Below are 15,377 nucleotides of genomic sequence, written 5' to 3' on the forward strand. Positions count from 1 at the left end.
GAGTATTCTGATCCATTTGTACAAACATTCAAAATGCACTATATTACACAGGATGCTATAGTTTATCTCACTCTCTCTCTTTCTTTCTCTCTCTCTCTCTCTCTCTCTTCTGATATAAACATGTACTGCACACCTTCTTATTGTCACGTTACGGTCCCCGACCCCTCCCTTTGGGCGTGTGTTTACGTCGTCTGCGTCTACTCGTCTGCGTCTGTGGATCTCCATGGGTGCGGTTACGTCTTGTGATAATCCGTCTCACCTGTGGCTCATCTCGTCATCACGTGGGGTTTACGTGTGTTGTCTATTTAATGTGCGTTCGTGCAGTGTCCTGTGCTCGTCGTTGTCTACGTGTACCACGTTCGTGGTTATCGTGTTTGATGTGCGCTGTCTGCACTTTATGTTGAAATTAAACGTGACATTTTGTGGAATACATCGGACTCGTGCCTCGTCCTTCACCGTCCCGCAAGCATTACACTTATACTTTGATGAGGCAGGTTTCAATCTGGCAAAAGGTAGGAGGCACTGAAGAAATCGTATTGGACAGAGAGCAACCACTGATGCACCAATCAGGACGCAATATCACAATGTGTGCAGCCATCTCATAAACCCTCGCCATGCACCCCTTCATTCAACACACAACATTTGCTGACTTTTTTAGTCACTCTTTACCGGGACATAATGCCTAAGAATGAGATGAGTCTAAATGGAGAGTATGTTGTAAAAGTATGTTGTAAGGTAGGATAATGTGCGTTTTCAGCTTTTCAGCACTGATTTGGTCAGTGGTTTGCAGCACATGAAGGGCTGCTGGTGGGATAGGTCTCTCCCTACGGTCCGTAACGCAGTAGAGCACTTTTCACTGTCTGGAGGTAGAAGGAGTGTGATCGGCATGCACATACCCAAATGGCCCTGCTGGTGGCCATGGATACAGCATGTGATGACATCACAGCACAGTCCTGCAGAGGGAAGTCCGAGGGAAGTCTTTCATTTCTGTATTGCCAGGTACTTTAATCACTGTGATGTTTATGAAAATATGTGTCCAGACAAACGGGAACGTCTAGATGTGGAAGAATGATTTACAGTACTGTGTGTGTTCCAGTTCAGTTCCAACATGTACTGCAATGTTGTTTACAGTTGTGCACAGCTCTGCCCAAAAGGTGTTTCCTATGTTTACTGTAAATATGTTTGTACTTTGCTTTTGAACAATGTTGTGAACAAATTAGAATTGCAAAGAGCATATGCAGTAAAACATAAGAAATACATATTGAGTGTTTGGTACCTATTTACTTCATTAAATGCAGTAATGTGTAACTTAACTGTAGATTTCAAACAGGTGTGCTAATAGGCGTTCAGAGTTAATAGTTCCTATAGTTTGTAAATCTCCAAGATATGGGGAAATGCACCCCAGATTGCTACCTCTGTGCTGAACCTACTGTGACCTTATCATCTATTTCTGCTGACTAATACTTATTTATCACCTTGTAATTCCACTGAATTGAAGAACTAAAGACCTGTGGAAGAACTGTGACTGACCTGTGGCATTACTGTGACAGACCTGTGACTGTGTTCAGAGTGCTGCACCGGCACTAATAGGAGTGAAATAAATTACCTTTACCAGCCTGTTTGGGCGTTTGTACTCTGGGCTGTTAAAGGCTGGTGCTGGTGAGACTTCCAGTAAGATGAAATTTGGAGCTAGATTACACTCACAGAAAGTACTTTTTATTGTTCATAACATCAATACTAGAACCAAATGTTAAGAGTGTGTTCCTCTTTGTTCCGCATTGTTTGTTTGAATCAGGTTAGATGTAGATTTTATGTATTTCAATCATGGATATAATTATAAATAATCCAAATATATAATTATAAATGCCTTCATTTGAATTATTTCATTAAATAAGAAACACACACACACACACACACAGCAGGTGTGTCTTATATTAATGCAGTACCCACCAGAAATGAAACTTTGAGTCAGCGTTCCTTTGGTTTGCTGAGTACTGATCGAAAACTGGTCGAAACACCAAATATAGCCTACCCGAGATAAAAAATACCTTCGCGCGCTTGTACATTAATACGGAGTGTATTCTACACTCATTTAAATTCTTCTGTAGTGAAATAGTTAATTTATCCTCGATCACAGCAGCTAGAATTTCATCATAGTAATACAACATATTCATTTCTAGGCGGGATCATCAGCCTTTTATGATATCTCATTGTCTCTAACAGCCGCCTGCCACCACACAATCCAACCCCCGACCGAGAAGACTGAACAGCGTTATTTTCACTTGAGCAACATGAAGACTTAGAGGACACTTAGAGTGCGTGACAAGGTCTTCAGCCTGATTTTCTTGAGTCGAATTATTTAGTAACTCTTCTTTTTTTCTGTATTTTATGCTTCCCACCAGGACATCGACTGAACATGAACGTTTTCAGACAGATTTCCAGTAAGTAACGGAGACGATTTGATGTCTTGTGCAGTAAATAGGGGAGAGTGGGGACAGTTGCAACACTTTATGTATTTCCTTCAGTATCTCAGAGACCATTTGCAATAGAAATACAATTTTTAAAATACATTAAACCCACATCTGTCACCTATCTAGCCATACTGATGCAACATGTATAAATATTATTGTATTGTAGTAAATTACATTATAATGGAGAAAGTGAAATGTTGCAACCGTCCAGTCCCGTGGGACAGTTGTAACACTTATAAAAAAGTAATCAAAGATTATTCTTGAGAATCATTATTCATGTTTATTTGTTTAATTGTGATCTGACAGTGTTCAATGAGTTTGCTGACTTGATAAAAAGTGGGGAAGGCAAAACAGCCATGTTAACCTATTGCAAAAACTGTTAGGATGTTGTTACTTACACCTATGGTGTATGGTGTACTACACCATAGGTGTAAGTAACATCCTTACAAAAAACACAAAGATAGACTTGTTGTCACGGAACAGCTCCGGACCCCTCCCTGTGGGCGTGTGTTTGCGTCATCTGCGTCCTGCCGTCTGCGTCTGTGGCTCCTCGTGGGTGTGGTTGTGTCTGCGTGTGTTCATCCGTCCCACCTGTGGCTCGTCTCGTAATCACTCGGGGCTCATGTGGTCTGTCTATTTAATGTGCGTTCGCGCAGTGTCGTGTGCTTGTCGTTGTCTTAGTTTGCTCGTCGTGTGTGTGTATGTTCATTGTGCAAATAAAAGCGAGTTACGTTGGCTGCTGCAGTAAGGATTCGTGTCTCGTCCTTCCACCCACACCCAGCGTTACAGAACGACAAGCCGAATCGAGACACCAAGACCATGCCCAGCTATAAGCCCAAGTCCAAGAAGGGTAAGAAGAAACCCAGCAATCGGCATCACCACTCTTCGCCCTCGTCTTCACGGGGGAGCTCGCCCATACGGGTCGGCGTCCTCAAGTGGCACGAGACAGGTACGCCACCAGAGGGCGGCCGTGGAGTGGAGGAACACCAGCCCCCACAGGACAAGACCACGCCTACGCTGGCGCAGCTAGAGGGGGACCCGGTATGTGCGTCCCTGCTGCGTCACGCTCGGGAGCACCTGAACCCTGAGGCGGCGGAGGGGCTCCGCCAGGAGGCGGTGCGAATATGGAGGGTGTATCACCCCTCGTCCTCCAGGGAGCCCTCACCCCTGCGGGTAAACGCCGTTGAGCTCTGCGGGTTGATGAGGGACCCCGAGAGTGAGCTGGAGGAGGGGGACTCCCCAGGCGAGGAGTCGGAGCCGGACTACGGTGGAGAGGATTGCCATCCGTCGCTGGACGACGCCTCCACCGTGGACTACGGTGGAGAGGATTACCATCCGTCGTTGGACGACGCCTCCACCGTGGACTACGGTGGAGAGGACTACCCTCCGCCAGCCGCTCTGCACCTGGAACGTCCGCCAGCCGCGCTATACCCAGCGGAGGGTCGGCAGCCGAGGCTGGAGGTGGAAAGGTTCCCGCAGCTCCCGATCTCTCTCTCCTCCTAGCTCTCCTCTTGGCGCGTAGTTGGGCGCCTGTTCCATGTTTGTGTGTGCCAGTGTTCGTGAGTCTTCCTGTTTGTGTGCCTAACCCTTTGTTCCCTTTCGTGCCTCTATGTGTTAGTGTGCCCGTCTGTGTGTTCGTGAACGTCCCGTTTGGTGTGTCTAACGTGTTTTCCCCGGTCTTCCCAGGGAGGGTGTTTTAGGGGACTCGCGGCAGTCCTGCCATCGGGGGAGACGGCTCTCGGAGGCTCGTGCACCCAGCGGCTCCGGACCCGCCCGTCGGTGGAGGTTCGGGGGATTCCGGCTGCGCCGGTCGCTCCGGGAGTAGCGAGCCCCTGGTGGCGGGTTCTGTCACGGAACAGCTCCGGACCCCTGCCTGTGGGCGTGTGTTTGCGTCGTCTGCGTCCTGCCATCTGCGTCTGTGGCTCCTCGTGGGTGTGGTTGTGTCTGCGTGTGTTCATCCGTCCCACCTGTGGCTCGTCTCGTAATCACTCGGGCTCATGTGGTCTGTCTATTTAATGTGCGTTCGCGCAGTGTCGTGTGCTTGTCCTTTGTCTTAGACTTATTATATTACAATAATATTACAGCAGTATTATGTCTAAATATCTAGTTAGGACAAAACTAAAGTGCTCAATGAACTAAGTTAAAATCACTGTAACTCCGGAATATCATCTGTAGTGTTTTTATGCATGTGCAAACGAGGGGTGTCGGAATTCGGCACAAGTTCGTTTGAAAAAAATTCTCCGTCGTGCCTGCTGCTTGCATGAGTTAAATGAAAATGAGCACTTTCTTCTTTGATTTACCACTTTGTCCTACCACCTGATTAACTTTCTGTTCCACCCCTGACGGGTGAAGAAACATCTGCAGAAAAGCCACACCTCATTATAGGTCGCATGGTTCTAAGCGTGAGGGAATAAGTAGCGGTTTATAATCTGGAAAATACGGGTAGCAATCGCGGGGGCTCCGCTGTGGCGGGTCGAGGTCACGGTCCGCTCTTCAGCTCTGTTTGCAGGGTTCATCCACCTTTACAAGGTGGAATTCAAGCACATGTACGACACTTTCAAGGTCCATTTTCAATATTGTCCAGCACCTTCAGCTTAATTAAGTTAAGCACGTAGTCATCTATAATTGCACCAGCCTCAATTTGTCCAATTAGACTGTTTATTTCCTCTTTTATTCTGTCATGAAAAGACATTTCTGCTGCTTTCGAGTCCAACTACGAGTGATTGCTTCTGACTGGAGTCTAAGCCCCGCCCCACATTCAGGCGAGCGTTCCTATTGGACAGTGATTAGATTTCATTCTGGCACGAACACAGCTTCGCAGAGACACAGTGGAATACAATGACGTTCAGTCGATTGCAGCTTCGCTTTTACTTTTCATTGTGGCATGTTTTCATCATATCAGTGTTTAAATCTATCTCGTGATCATTACATTTAAAGGAGACATTTATGTCAGAAATACCGTACGGTGAAAAGCAATACCTCTGTGCCGTGATTACATTTCGAGCTGTATTATATTCAATTCTGGCACAAATTCAGCGTTTTGGTTTTGAATGGTAATTCTTGTGTATTGTTTTTCAATAAAGAGATAAAGTGCATTGAAACGTAATGTAATAGTGCTTTTGCATTTCATTGTGGCACGTATTCTGCATGTTTGTATGGAAAAGCAATGCATTTTGTGGATTGCATTTCCATTTTTGCCTAGTAGCGATTACATTTTGAATTGGCACTGTTTCTTTTCCATAACTGGCAGCCATCTTAAAACTAGCTATAATAGCTTAGCACATTAGCGTTGACAAATGGTAGCTGTGTCTTTTAAAAGTTAAGAAACTGCAGATTAAAATGACACAACTTTCCAATACTTGATGCAAACAGATTAGACACTATGAGAAAAATTCTGTTCATAATTTTTTTTACTTTTTTACCTTGTTTTTTTGTTTACCCAGAAGAGATGGAGAAGGAGGGTCCAACTGAGCATGTGCAGTATGACTGTCAACACTCTAGGTTGTTTCTGATTTGATAAATCTGCAGTGTTGCAACTGCCACACATTGCAACTGTCCCCACTCTCCCCTACTTAATATCCGAATAATAATTTCTGTTATATATTAATAAATATTTGTCCCTTTATGATCTATTCAGCACTAGCAAGTTTAATACTTTTAGTTAGTGTGCCATACTCTTTTACAATGTGCCATGTTTAGATTAATGTGCCATACTCTTTTACATAATGTGCCAGTCTTTTAAATTAATGTGCCATACTCTTTTAGATTAATGTGCCATGCTCTTTTAGATTAATGTAATTCTTTTAGATTAATGTGCCATGCTCTTTTAGATTAATGTGCCATACACTTTTAGATTAATGTTCCATACTCTTTTAGATTAATGTGCCATGCTCTTTTAAATTAATGTGCCATACTCTTTTAGATTATTGTACCATACTCTTTTAGATTAATTAACCATATTCTTTTTGATTAATATAAAAGAGTATGGCACATTAATCTAAAACAATATCGCAAACTTTCTGCAGAGTCAGTCACTACAGACATCAAAACTTCATGAGGCCTTCAGATTAGCTCAAGAACATGTGAGAGCTTCATCCCAGCAGGCATTTCAATGTTGAATCAACGTTCAGACCCCTCACTGTTAATAATAATAATAATAATAAGAAGAAAACCCTCATCCAATGCCAAAGAGTTGTTTGTACTTTTTTTTTTGTATTGTGTTTTTTTAACTGGAAATAATACAAAGGCAGGTTGAAGATATTACGTTGATTCACCGTTAATAGTTCAACGTTTACACAATCATTTAACATTAAACGTTGTTTCAGTTTCAACAACAGACAGTATTTCAACCATATTTCAACCACATTTCAACTTTGAAAGTCGGTCGTGTGCCAGCTGGTGTTGGATGCAGTGGTGTAAAGCAAGCCGCTACTGGACTCTAGAGAAGTGGTGGCACGTTCTCTGGAGTTATGATTTCAATATGTTCAATTTTAATACACTAAAAAAATTTCAAGTCTCAACAAATAAAAAATTCTTAGTGACCCGTTGCACCTATTTTTTTTTAGTTGGTCAAATTTAAGCTCTGCAAGTAGCATATTTTAAGTTCTGCTGACAACTACAGAATTATCTAATAAAAAAAAAACAAATTGAGTGAATGAAATGTTATAATTAAACCAAATACACCTAGTGAGTACAACAAAATATTTTGTGTTGTGCCAGCTACAATTGTTTAGTTCAGTAAATTATTAATTAGTATCCAAGTTGCCCAAACTATACACTTTATGCTTTATCAAGTAAAAAGTAAAATTTATTAAGTAAATGCAAAATATACAGAATATAATTAAGTAAACACTGAAAAGTAAACAAATTTTCGACAAATGCATTTTATTTGCATGTCAAAAACAGAACGTTCAGCATGTTTTCAACTGTAGCACTGTGTTTAGTCAATCTGGCAAGAATGGATTAGTAGGTTACACAAACTGAAAATCCAAACAGAGTTTCCAAAGTTGAATGACAAATAAGGCAAATAAGAAACAATAATTTTATATTATGAAAACCTGCAGCATCTAAGAAGAAAAAGTAAAATTGGCTTTAAATGAAATTAAATAAATTTTGCCTGAACATACTTAAAGTGAAACACAAACGAGTTGTCTTGGGATTCAATTTTAAATGCTTTAAAATGGATACTCAAATTTCACACTAAGATGCTTCAATGTTGGGTAAGCAAAGAGGTGCATGTTGACAACATCATAAAAAACAAAACATTATGGCTGTGGGTTGCAAGGCACATCACCACTTCTAAAAAATAAAAAAAGTGATTAAATGTGCACCAATTTGTTCTTTACAGACTGCACTCTGGCAGTACACCCATTTCCAAGATGAAGGAACACTTTTTGGACCACTTCAAATGTGTATTTTAAGTCTTTTGAATATTCAATGTTTAATGCATACAAAAGACCAAAAAGAAGAATGAAGGCATTAGTGTAGTCTGGCAAGTCATCCATCACTACCTCCTCTTCAAGTACAACTGCAACACTGACCACACTGGTCACTGATCGTGATGGGTCAGCACTCTCCTTCACCACTTCAAGAATCCCCATTTTTACATTCTTCGTGTAGTGTAGTCCTGCAATGCGATGTAATGGGCACCCCTGCTATGGAGCATATTAAGAAATCTTAATACAAACATTTAAAAAGTTTTCCACATAAGTACAGCTAATGTGCCTTGTTATACCCCAATTGCGCAATATATTTCAGTATAGCTAAATCAGTAACTTGGTATTTAACAGCAGTGAGAAAAACAAATGTCTTTGAAATGGAAGAATGCTCTCTCATGTACAACGGAAGACCCCGGAGAACAGTAGATCTTCTGTGTGCTGTTAGATTTGTGGTCTGTTACAAAAGAATGAATAATAAAAATAACAGAAACAGTGAGGAGGTGGTTAAAATGTGGCTGACTAAAAGATGATGACTAAAATTGCATAAATCCTCCTGAAAAAAAACAAACAAACAAAAAAAAAAAAACATTACACTATGGTGAAGAAATTGGTAAGCTACCTATGAATCCAGTTTCTCCAAAAGCTCTTCCATTTCACTACATCTTCCCTGATTGCTTTGGCTCTGTACAGCTTCAGAAATCATTTTGTGTAATTGTCCAAAAATGTAAAGAATGTTGACTTAAGATCAGTGCAGTCAATGCGTTGAAACTCTGAAGAACATTCGAGAAATAATATGCACCACACCTTTGTTAACAATGTGTATATACACAGCGCAAAACTGTATATGGTTGGCAAAATTCTTAAAATTGCCCTCAGCTATAACTACTTAATTAGAAATCGATCGGGCTTCATCAAATTAATTACCACAGATCTAGCTAGCTAGAGAGCCCACATGCTAACAGTTTGCCCAAGTGATGTAAAGTTAAATTTGGGGTTGGCTTAGTTAGTGCTAGCTTTGATAGCTATACGTCTGGAAAATATGTTGAAATACGACAAAAGTTCAAAATTAAAACTCAACAAACACTACTAAGTTAGTGGTGTGTTAGCTTATAACAGCTAAACACACCACTAACTTAGTAGTGTTTGTAAACTCACCTTAATTTCCCTCAGCGTACACTTTCTTTGTTTTCGTTTTGGTCCAGAAAGCGCCAAGAAAAACGTCTCTCATGCACATGCGCAGGTAGTTTCACCACTACCACATGTTGACTGAGAACCATAATGCTCATTCACACAAAAAATTATGTTGAATGGTAAAAATGCAGCAGCTGATGGCACAACCCGTTTTTTGTTTTGGGGGTAACTATTTTTGTTTCATGCTGTGCCCACATTTATTTTTATGTTTGCAGAACATAAGCAAACAAATATTTTTTTACAGTGTATGTACAATTAACAAACTGTTGATGGTTGTTTTGCTGTTTGTTTACAAGTACCAACTACACTAATTGGGTCTACTAAGCTAGCTGTAATAATGGCTAAGTGGTTAACATAAACAAACTTATCCAGGTGTGTTTTGATATAACACCTTAAAAGGTACCCAATGTTGCTTTATTATTAACATACACACGGCTTTTACATCCAGTCATATTGTGGTTAGATGCATACAGCATACTCCCAGCTGCAAACCTCAGTTCCCTAGGGAACCGAATCAGGAACATGCAGGGGTGAGAGGAGAACATGGAGAACATCCACCCCATCCACCACTGATGCCACTTCATCAACAGATGGCTACAAAGAAAATTGCACTTTCCACAAGAGACTGATAGATGCTGTGCACCAACTTGTTTCACATGGAAGGCTTTAAGCATCTTCCCAGAAATTGAGTCAGCTCCGTCTCTTCCTGTAGAAGAGAACTTCTTCCTGCCTCCGTGCTATATCTCCAGTCCAGTCTGTTGTCTAGATGAACACCCTTGAAGTGTCTGTAGGTATCTGCCTCCATCTAAAATAAATGGAAATGGTGTTCAGCACAGTACTGGTGCTCTTCTCCATACTCATCCCCCATGACTCCCACGTCACATGTACCACAAGGTGAATGTTTCCACACCATGCCACAATGAGGTCCACCAGTTCTCTATACTCATCCGTCTACCACTAACACAGTTGATTCAGGATTGCAGAGTCACCTGAAAAATTTGTACTGAAAATCTAAGGTGTACCACGTGAAGAGACCAGTGAGAGTGGAGTCCCCTGTGGTAACCACCCACTCAGACTCACATTCCCTGAGCAGCTCAAACTATGGACTGTCTGTCAGGTAGTCAATCCAGAAAGGTTGTGAAGGCATCTACCTGCATGTTTTAAAGCTTCTCCTCCAAAGGGTTAGATGGATATGACTTGGGTAGAGATGACTTATAGGAACTTACAGGAACAAGTGAGGCTGTCTCCCTCATGAGCCATTGACTGATGTCCCAGACAAAGGACCACATCAGTCAGAACAATGGTTCAACATTTATGGGAAATGCCACTCAGTGATAAAGGCCTTTTGTGCAAGATATGTAAAGCTCCCCAAAGAAAAACAAACTAAATATGTCAAGCTTAATTGTTCTCATCTTCAGCTCCTTCTCTTTGTCCCTTTGCCTGCTGCTTCTTCTTCAGCAGTTTCTTTAGGTCTTTGTGATCTAGCACTTGTTGTTGGGAAGACATTGTACCCACTTCCTCTTGGTGGAGAAATGATTCAAGCTCATGGCTGTGTCCACCTTTATTATTTGGAGGTCAGGGATGGAGGCATTTGAGGCTCAAATATCCTCATGCAGCCTCAGATCATCAATGCTGAGCTTGGGTTCTTACTGGGAAGGAACATTAGGTTCCTTGTATGATGGAGAACAATGAAGGGCTAAACCTTTATATTGCTTTGACTTTTTTAAATTCTTTGTATGTTTCTTTAAATTGTAAAGCATTGTGCATGAGTTGTATGTATGAAAGATGCTCATAACCTGTTTGGCCTATCCTACATTGTTTCTGCTGTGCATTTTTGATGCTGTTGCATAATGACTTGATGCATCACTGATGTCATTTGTTTCCTTTTAACAGGGAACACATCGAGGAAGCAGCAGGTGGGAGTAGTTACTCTGCTTGCACTCTGCACTTTGTGTTTGGTTACAATGCTGGGGTCAAATCTACAGGACAGTAAGGACGAAATCATAGAAAAACTGAATCTGGAAATTGAACGTACAACACCACAGCCACTTTACACACCAGAACCTCCACCCAAATGTGAAAGAAATGTGTCTGCTTCTAACGTTACAGGGTTTTATGACTTGCCAATTCACATCCAAGACTTCCTGTTTTACCGGCACTGTCGTCATTTCCCAATGTTGCTAAATGTGCCTGATAAGTGTGGCGGTCCACATAATTCCACACACGTGTTTCTTCTGCTGGTCATCAAAAGCTCCCCAGCGAACTATGAACGCCGGGAGGTTCTGCGCAAAACGTGGGCAGCGGAGAGGCTGCAAAATGGCAAATGGATTCGTACAGTGTTTCTGACTGGGACCTCTGGGGAGGGGTATCAAAAGTTGAGACTGAACAAGCTCCTTCAGCTGGAGAATCGAGAGCACCAGGACATTCTGCAATGGGACTACAAGGACTCCTTTTACAACCTCACCCTTAAGCAGGTCCTGTTCATGGAGTGGCTGGAGAGATGGTGTCCCAACACACACTTCCTCCTCAATGGAGATGATGACATCTTCGCCAACACAGATAACATGGTGGAATATCTGAAAGGGCTGGATGGTGAGGATGGAAGCAAACACCTGTTTATTGGAAGCTTGGCCTTTTATTTGGGTCCCATTCGAACCAAAAACAGTAAATATTATATCCCGGTCCAGGTGCAGGAGTCAGAAAGGTATCCTCCATACTGCTTGGGGTGTGGATTTCTGCTCTCGCGTTTCACTGCCAGGAACATCTACAACATGTCTCACTCCATCCCCCTGATGCCCATTGATGATGTCTACATAGGCATGTGTCTGGAAAAGGCTGGCCTCAAACCTAAATCACATATGGGCGTGAAGACCTATGTCCCGAGTCTTCCCTCTAAGAACATAGACTCATTTAACCCCTGTTTCTACCATGACATTCTCCTGGTCCACAGGTTCCTTCCATATGAGACTTTTATCATGTGGCAGGAAATCCACAGAGATGATTTAGAATGTTGAAAGGTTCTTTAAGGAGTTACTGCACCATAATAGTCACATGGATGCTTTTTTATCAGAATTATCAGAGCTGTTAGCTTCTATTGTCCTTGACTGCGACAAAGTGTTGCTTGTGGGGGACTTTAATATCTATATTGATGATAAGACAAATGGATTTACAATGGATATTTAAAAAATGGTTGAATCTTTTAATTTTGTACAATATGTTTCTAGACCCACTCATGTTCATGGTCATATGTTGAACTTAGGTTTTACTCTTGGGCTTAGCCTGGATTCTCTCAGGCTGGAAGATTTATGTATTTCTGACCACAAGTCCATTATGTTCAAGTTTGTTTTTCTATCTAAAGCGGAGTACTCTAAACATATTGTAAAGGACCATGATTTGTCCTTGAGTTTGAATTTGTTAGATTATTATTTTTGTCTCAATGTGTTATAGTAATATGTCTATTCCTTGTGAGTGTTTGTGTTGTGTATTTTAGGGTGACCAAACGTCCGTATTTCCCGGGACATGTCCGTATTTCACGTCCTGTCCCGGGCGTCCCGGGATATTTTTTAAAACTGTGGAAATGTCCTGGTTTTTAAATTACGTTAATTGGGCCATTAATTCTACAGGCACTAGGACCCTGAGCACGGCGCTGTATGACACGGAATCCCTGAGCCTCATCAGTTGAGCCTCATCATACTCAACTGGCGGAGAACCAACAACTTACGTTCGCCACCCGACCACCCCCCATTGGTATTTGAGTGATGATCATGTATGTCTGTATTTTATCCAGTTTTCCCGGTCCCATGAGGTGAAATTATGGGATTAAATGCAATCGATGCTATTACGAGCAAAAATAAAGGAAACCTAAGAGCCTGTCAAGACTCTGTCTTTTGGATCCAAGGTTTGCTACACATATTATACACTCTCGCGTTTTAAATGAGAAGTCAGCTGCTAGATTCACAACTTCTTTTAACAGTCTATCTACACAACTACTTCAGTATACTGAGTTAAATTATTTGGTAAATAATTTTAATATGTGTAGATATTTTAGATGAAGTGGTTCCATATAAGACCAAATCAAAACCCTTATCCAATATCACTACATGGCTAAATGGTGATGTTGTAGATCTCAGAAGAAAATATAAACAACCAGAGCGTAAATGGAAACGGTCTCGTCTTCAGGTTAATTTTCGCTACATGAAGGACTTGATGTTGCAATATAACAGTGTGGTCAGAGATGCAAGAGCTGCTTACTTTAATACTTTCATTATGTCTAATAAGCATAATCCAATGTTTTTTTTCTAAAATTGATTCCCTTTTGAACGGTGCAATTTTGGCAATCCAGCTTTCTGCTATCAGCTGTGAACAGTTTTTAAAATACTTTACAAATAAGATCACTGATATCAGAGCTGATATTCCCCTATCATCCAGGTACATGGATGTTGCTCCTGTCTGCTGTAACAGGGACATTATAACTCAGTTTACACAAATTTCTCTGGGTGAGTTAACAGAGACTGTGCAATATTTGTGTCCATCCTCTAGCCCACTTGATATTCTTCCTCCTAGATTTCTTAAAAACGTTTTAGAATCCATGGGTCCTTATCTGCTGAATGTGGTTAATCTTTCTCTTAGTTCTGGGTGTGTTCCTGATTGTTTTAAAGTGGCAAGTGTACAGCCTCTTCTGAAGAAACAGAGCCTTGACCCCAACGTTTGCTCTAGCTACAGACCCATCTCTAAACTTTGCTTTATGGCTAAAGTTTTGGAGAAGGTGGTTGCAGAGCAACTCATCCAGTCGTTGGAGACTAACAGTATGTTCGAAAAGTTCCAGTCAGGTTTTCGAAAGAAGCATAGCATTGAAACAGCACTCGTGAGAATTGTAAATGACTTACTGATGAACGCTAATGCTGGAAACGTCTCTATTCTGGTGTTGTTGGATCTGAGTGCTGCATTTGACACAGTGGACCACAGTATTCTAAAAAGGCATTTATCTGAATGGGTTGGCATATCAGGTTCTGCATATGACTGTTTATCCTCTTACTTGTCAAACAGAAAATTTTCTGTGTCCACAAGGAGCACAGAGTCTTTAGGGTTTGACCTTACTTGTGGAGTACCCCAGGGTCAATTTAGGTACTCCATTCTCGGACCAAGTTTATTTTCTTTATACATGCTGCCCCTTGGAGTTTTAATTAGGCTTTTCAATATTTCTTTTCATTTTTATGCGGATGACACACAGTGGTATTTCTCTTTTAGCAAAAATGATTTCAGTAAATTAACCATTTTAACAGTGCTTAAATATACAAATCTGGATGAACTGCAACTTTCTTAAGCTGAACCAAGATAAAACTGAGGTTCTGGTTGTGGGTTCTGATAAAAACCCTAGGGAGGTGCAGGTAGCTCTTGGGTCTCTCACATGAAGAGTAAATGCTCTTCCTAGAAATCTTGTTATATTTGATTCTCAGCTACAACTCACTGAACACATCAAAAAGCTTATTCAGTCATGTTTTTTTCAGCTTAGGAACATTGCAAAAATCAAATATATTTTATCATTTCAGGACATGGAGAGAATCATACATACTTTTGTGTCTTCGTGCATAGATTATTGCAATGCCCTGTACACCTGCCTTAGCCAAGGATCTTTGGCAAAGCTACCAGAACAAGATGTAGGGAACACATCACTCCAGTGTTGGCCTCCCTTCACTGGTTGCCAGTGAAGTGGAGAGTGGATTTTAAGGTGCTTGTTTTAACTTACAAGGCTTTACACGGTGAGACGCCAGAGTATATTTGTAAGTTAGTTCCCCATTCCACTTCAAGGTCACTGAGATCTACGGACAAAGGGCTTCTGATGGTGCCAAGAACAAAACTTAAGCAAAAGGGTGACCGTGCATTGACTGTGTATGCACCTAAACATCCTGTAAACATCAGATGTGCAAATTCCATATCATCTTTTAAAAAACTGTTGAAAACCCATTTTTAGTCTCAGGCATTTGAAACAAAGCCACAACTTTTGTAGCGTGTTTACTTAGTTTTATTAAATTGTGTTACTTATTTAATTTCTTTTATGTTTTTTGTGCATTTTATGTAAAATTTTCATATTTTTATTGATTTGTCTTGATATTTCTTTATTTTTTCCATTTATTTTTAGAGTTGTAAATCACTTTGGAGCAAGGGCTCAAAAAACTGCTATACAAATAAATTTACATTTACGTAAAAGGTTGTTTTATTTTATGAAATATTTATTTTTGTTTATTGTGGAACTCATGGTACTTTTGCACCATATACT

At 40.9% G+C, this 15,377-nt stretch overlaps 1 protein-coding gene across 3 annotated transcripts; it reads left to right on the plus strand.

Moving 5' to 3' along the window:
- The first annotated feature begins 2,050 nt into the window (after positions 1-2,050).
- Positions 2,051-15,119, plus strand: LOC143485850 (N-acetyllactosaminide beta-1,3-N-acetylglucosaminyltransferase 3-like). 3 transcript variants are annotated; one of them, XM_076985469.1, is made up of 3 exons: positions 2,064-2,441; positions 10,994-11,089; positions 11,210-15,119. In XM_076985469.1, the coding sequence occupies exons 1-3, from the start codon at positions 2,417-2,419 to the stop codon at positions 12,112-12,114; spliced, it is 1,026 nt and encodes a 341-aa protein (XP_076841584.1). In that variant the 5' UTR covers positions 2,064-2,416; the 3' UTR covers positions 12,115-15,119. The 3 variants fall into 3 exon arrangements, with proteins under 3 accessions (XP_076841585.1, XP_076841584.1, XP_076841583.1); XM_076985470.1 differs by lacking the exons at positions 10,994-11,089; positions 11,210-15,119 and adding an exon at positions 3,253-5,662 and having other exon boundaries at positions 2,051-2,441; XM_076985468.1 differs by having other exon boundaries at positions 2,066-2,441; positions 10,994-15,119.
- Positions 15,120-15,377: the final 258 nt, after the last annotated feature.

The sequence above is a fragment of the Brachyhypopomus gauderio genome, unplaced genomic scaffold (genome assembly GCF_052324685.1).
Source record: "Brachyhypopomus gauderio isolate BG-103 unplaced genomic scaffold, BGAUD_0.2 sc40, whole genome shotgun sequence".
Taxonomy (NCBI): Eukaryota; Metazoa; Chordata; class Actinopteri; order Gymnotiformes; family Hypopomidae; genus Brachyhypopomus; species Brachyhypopomus gauderio.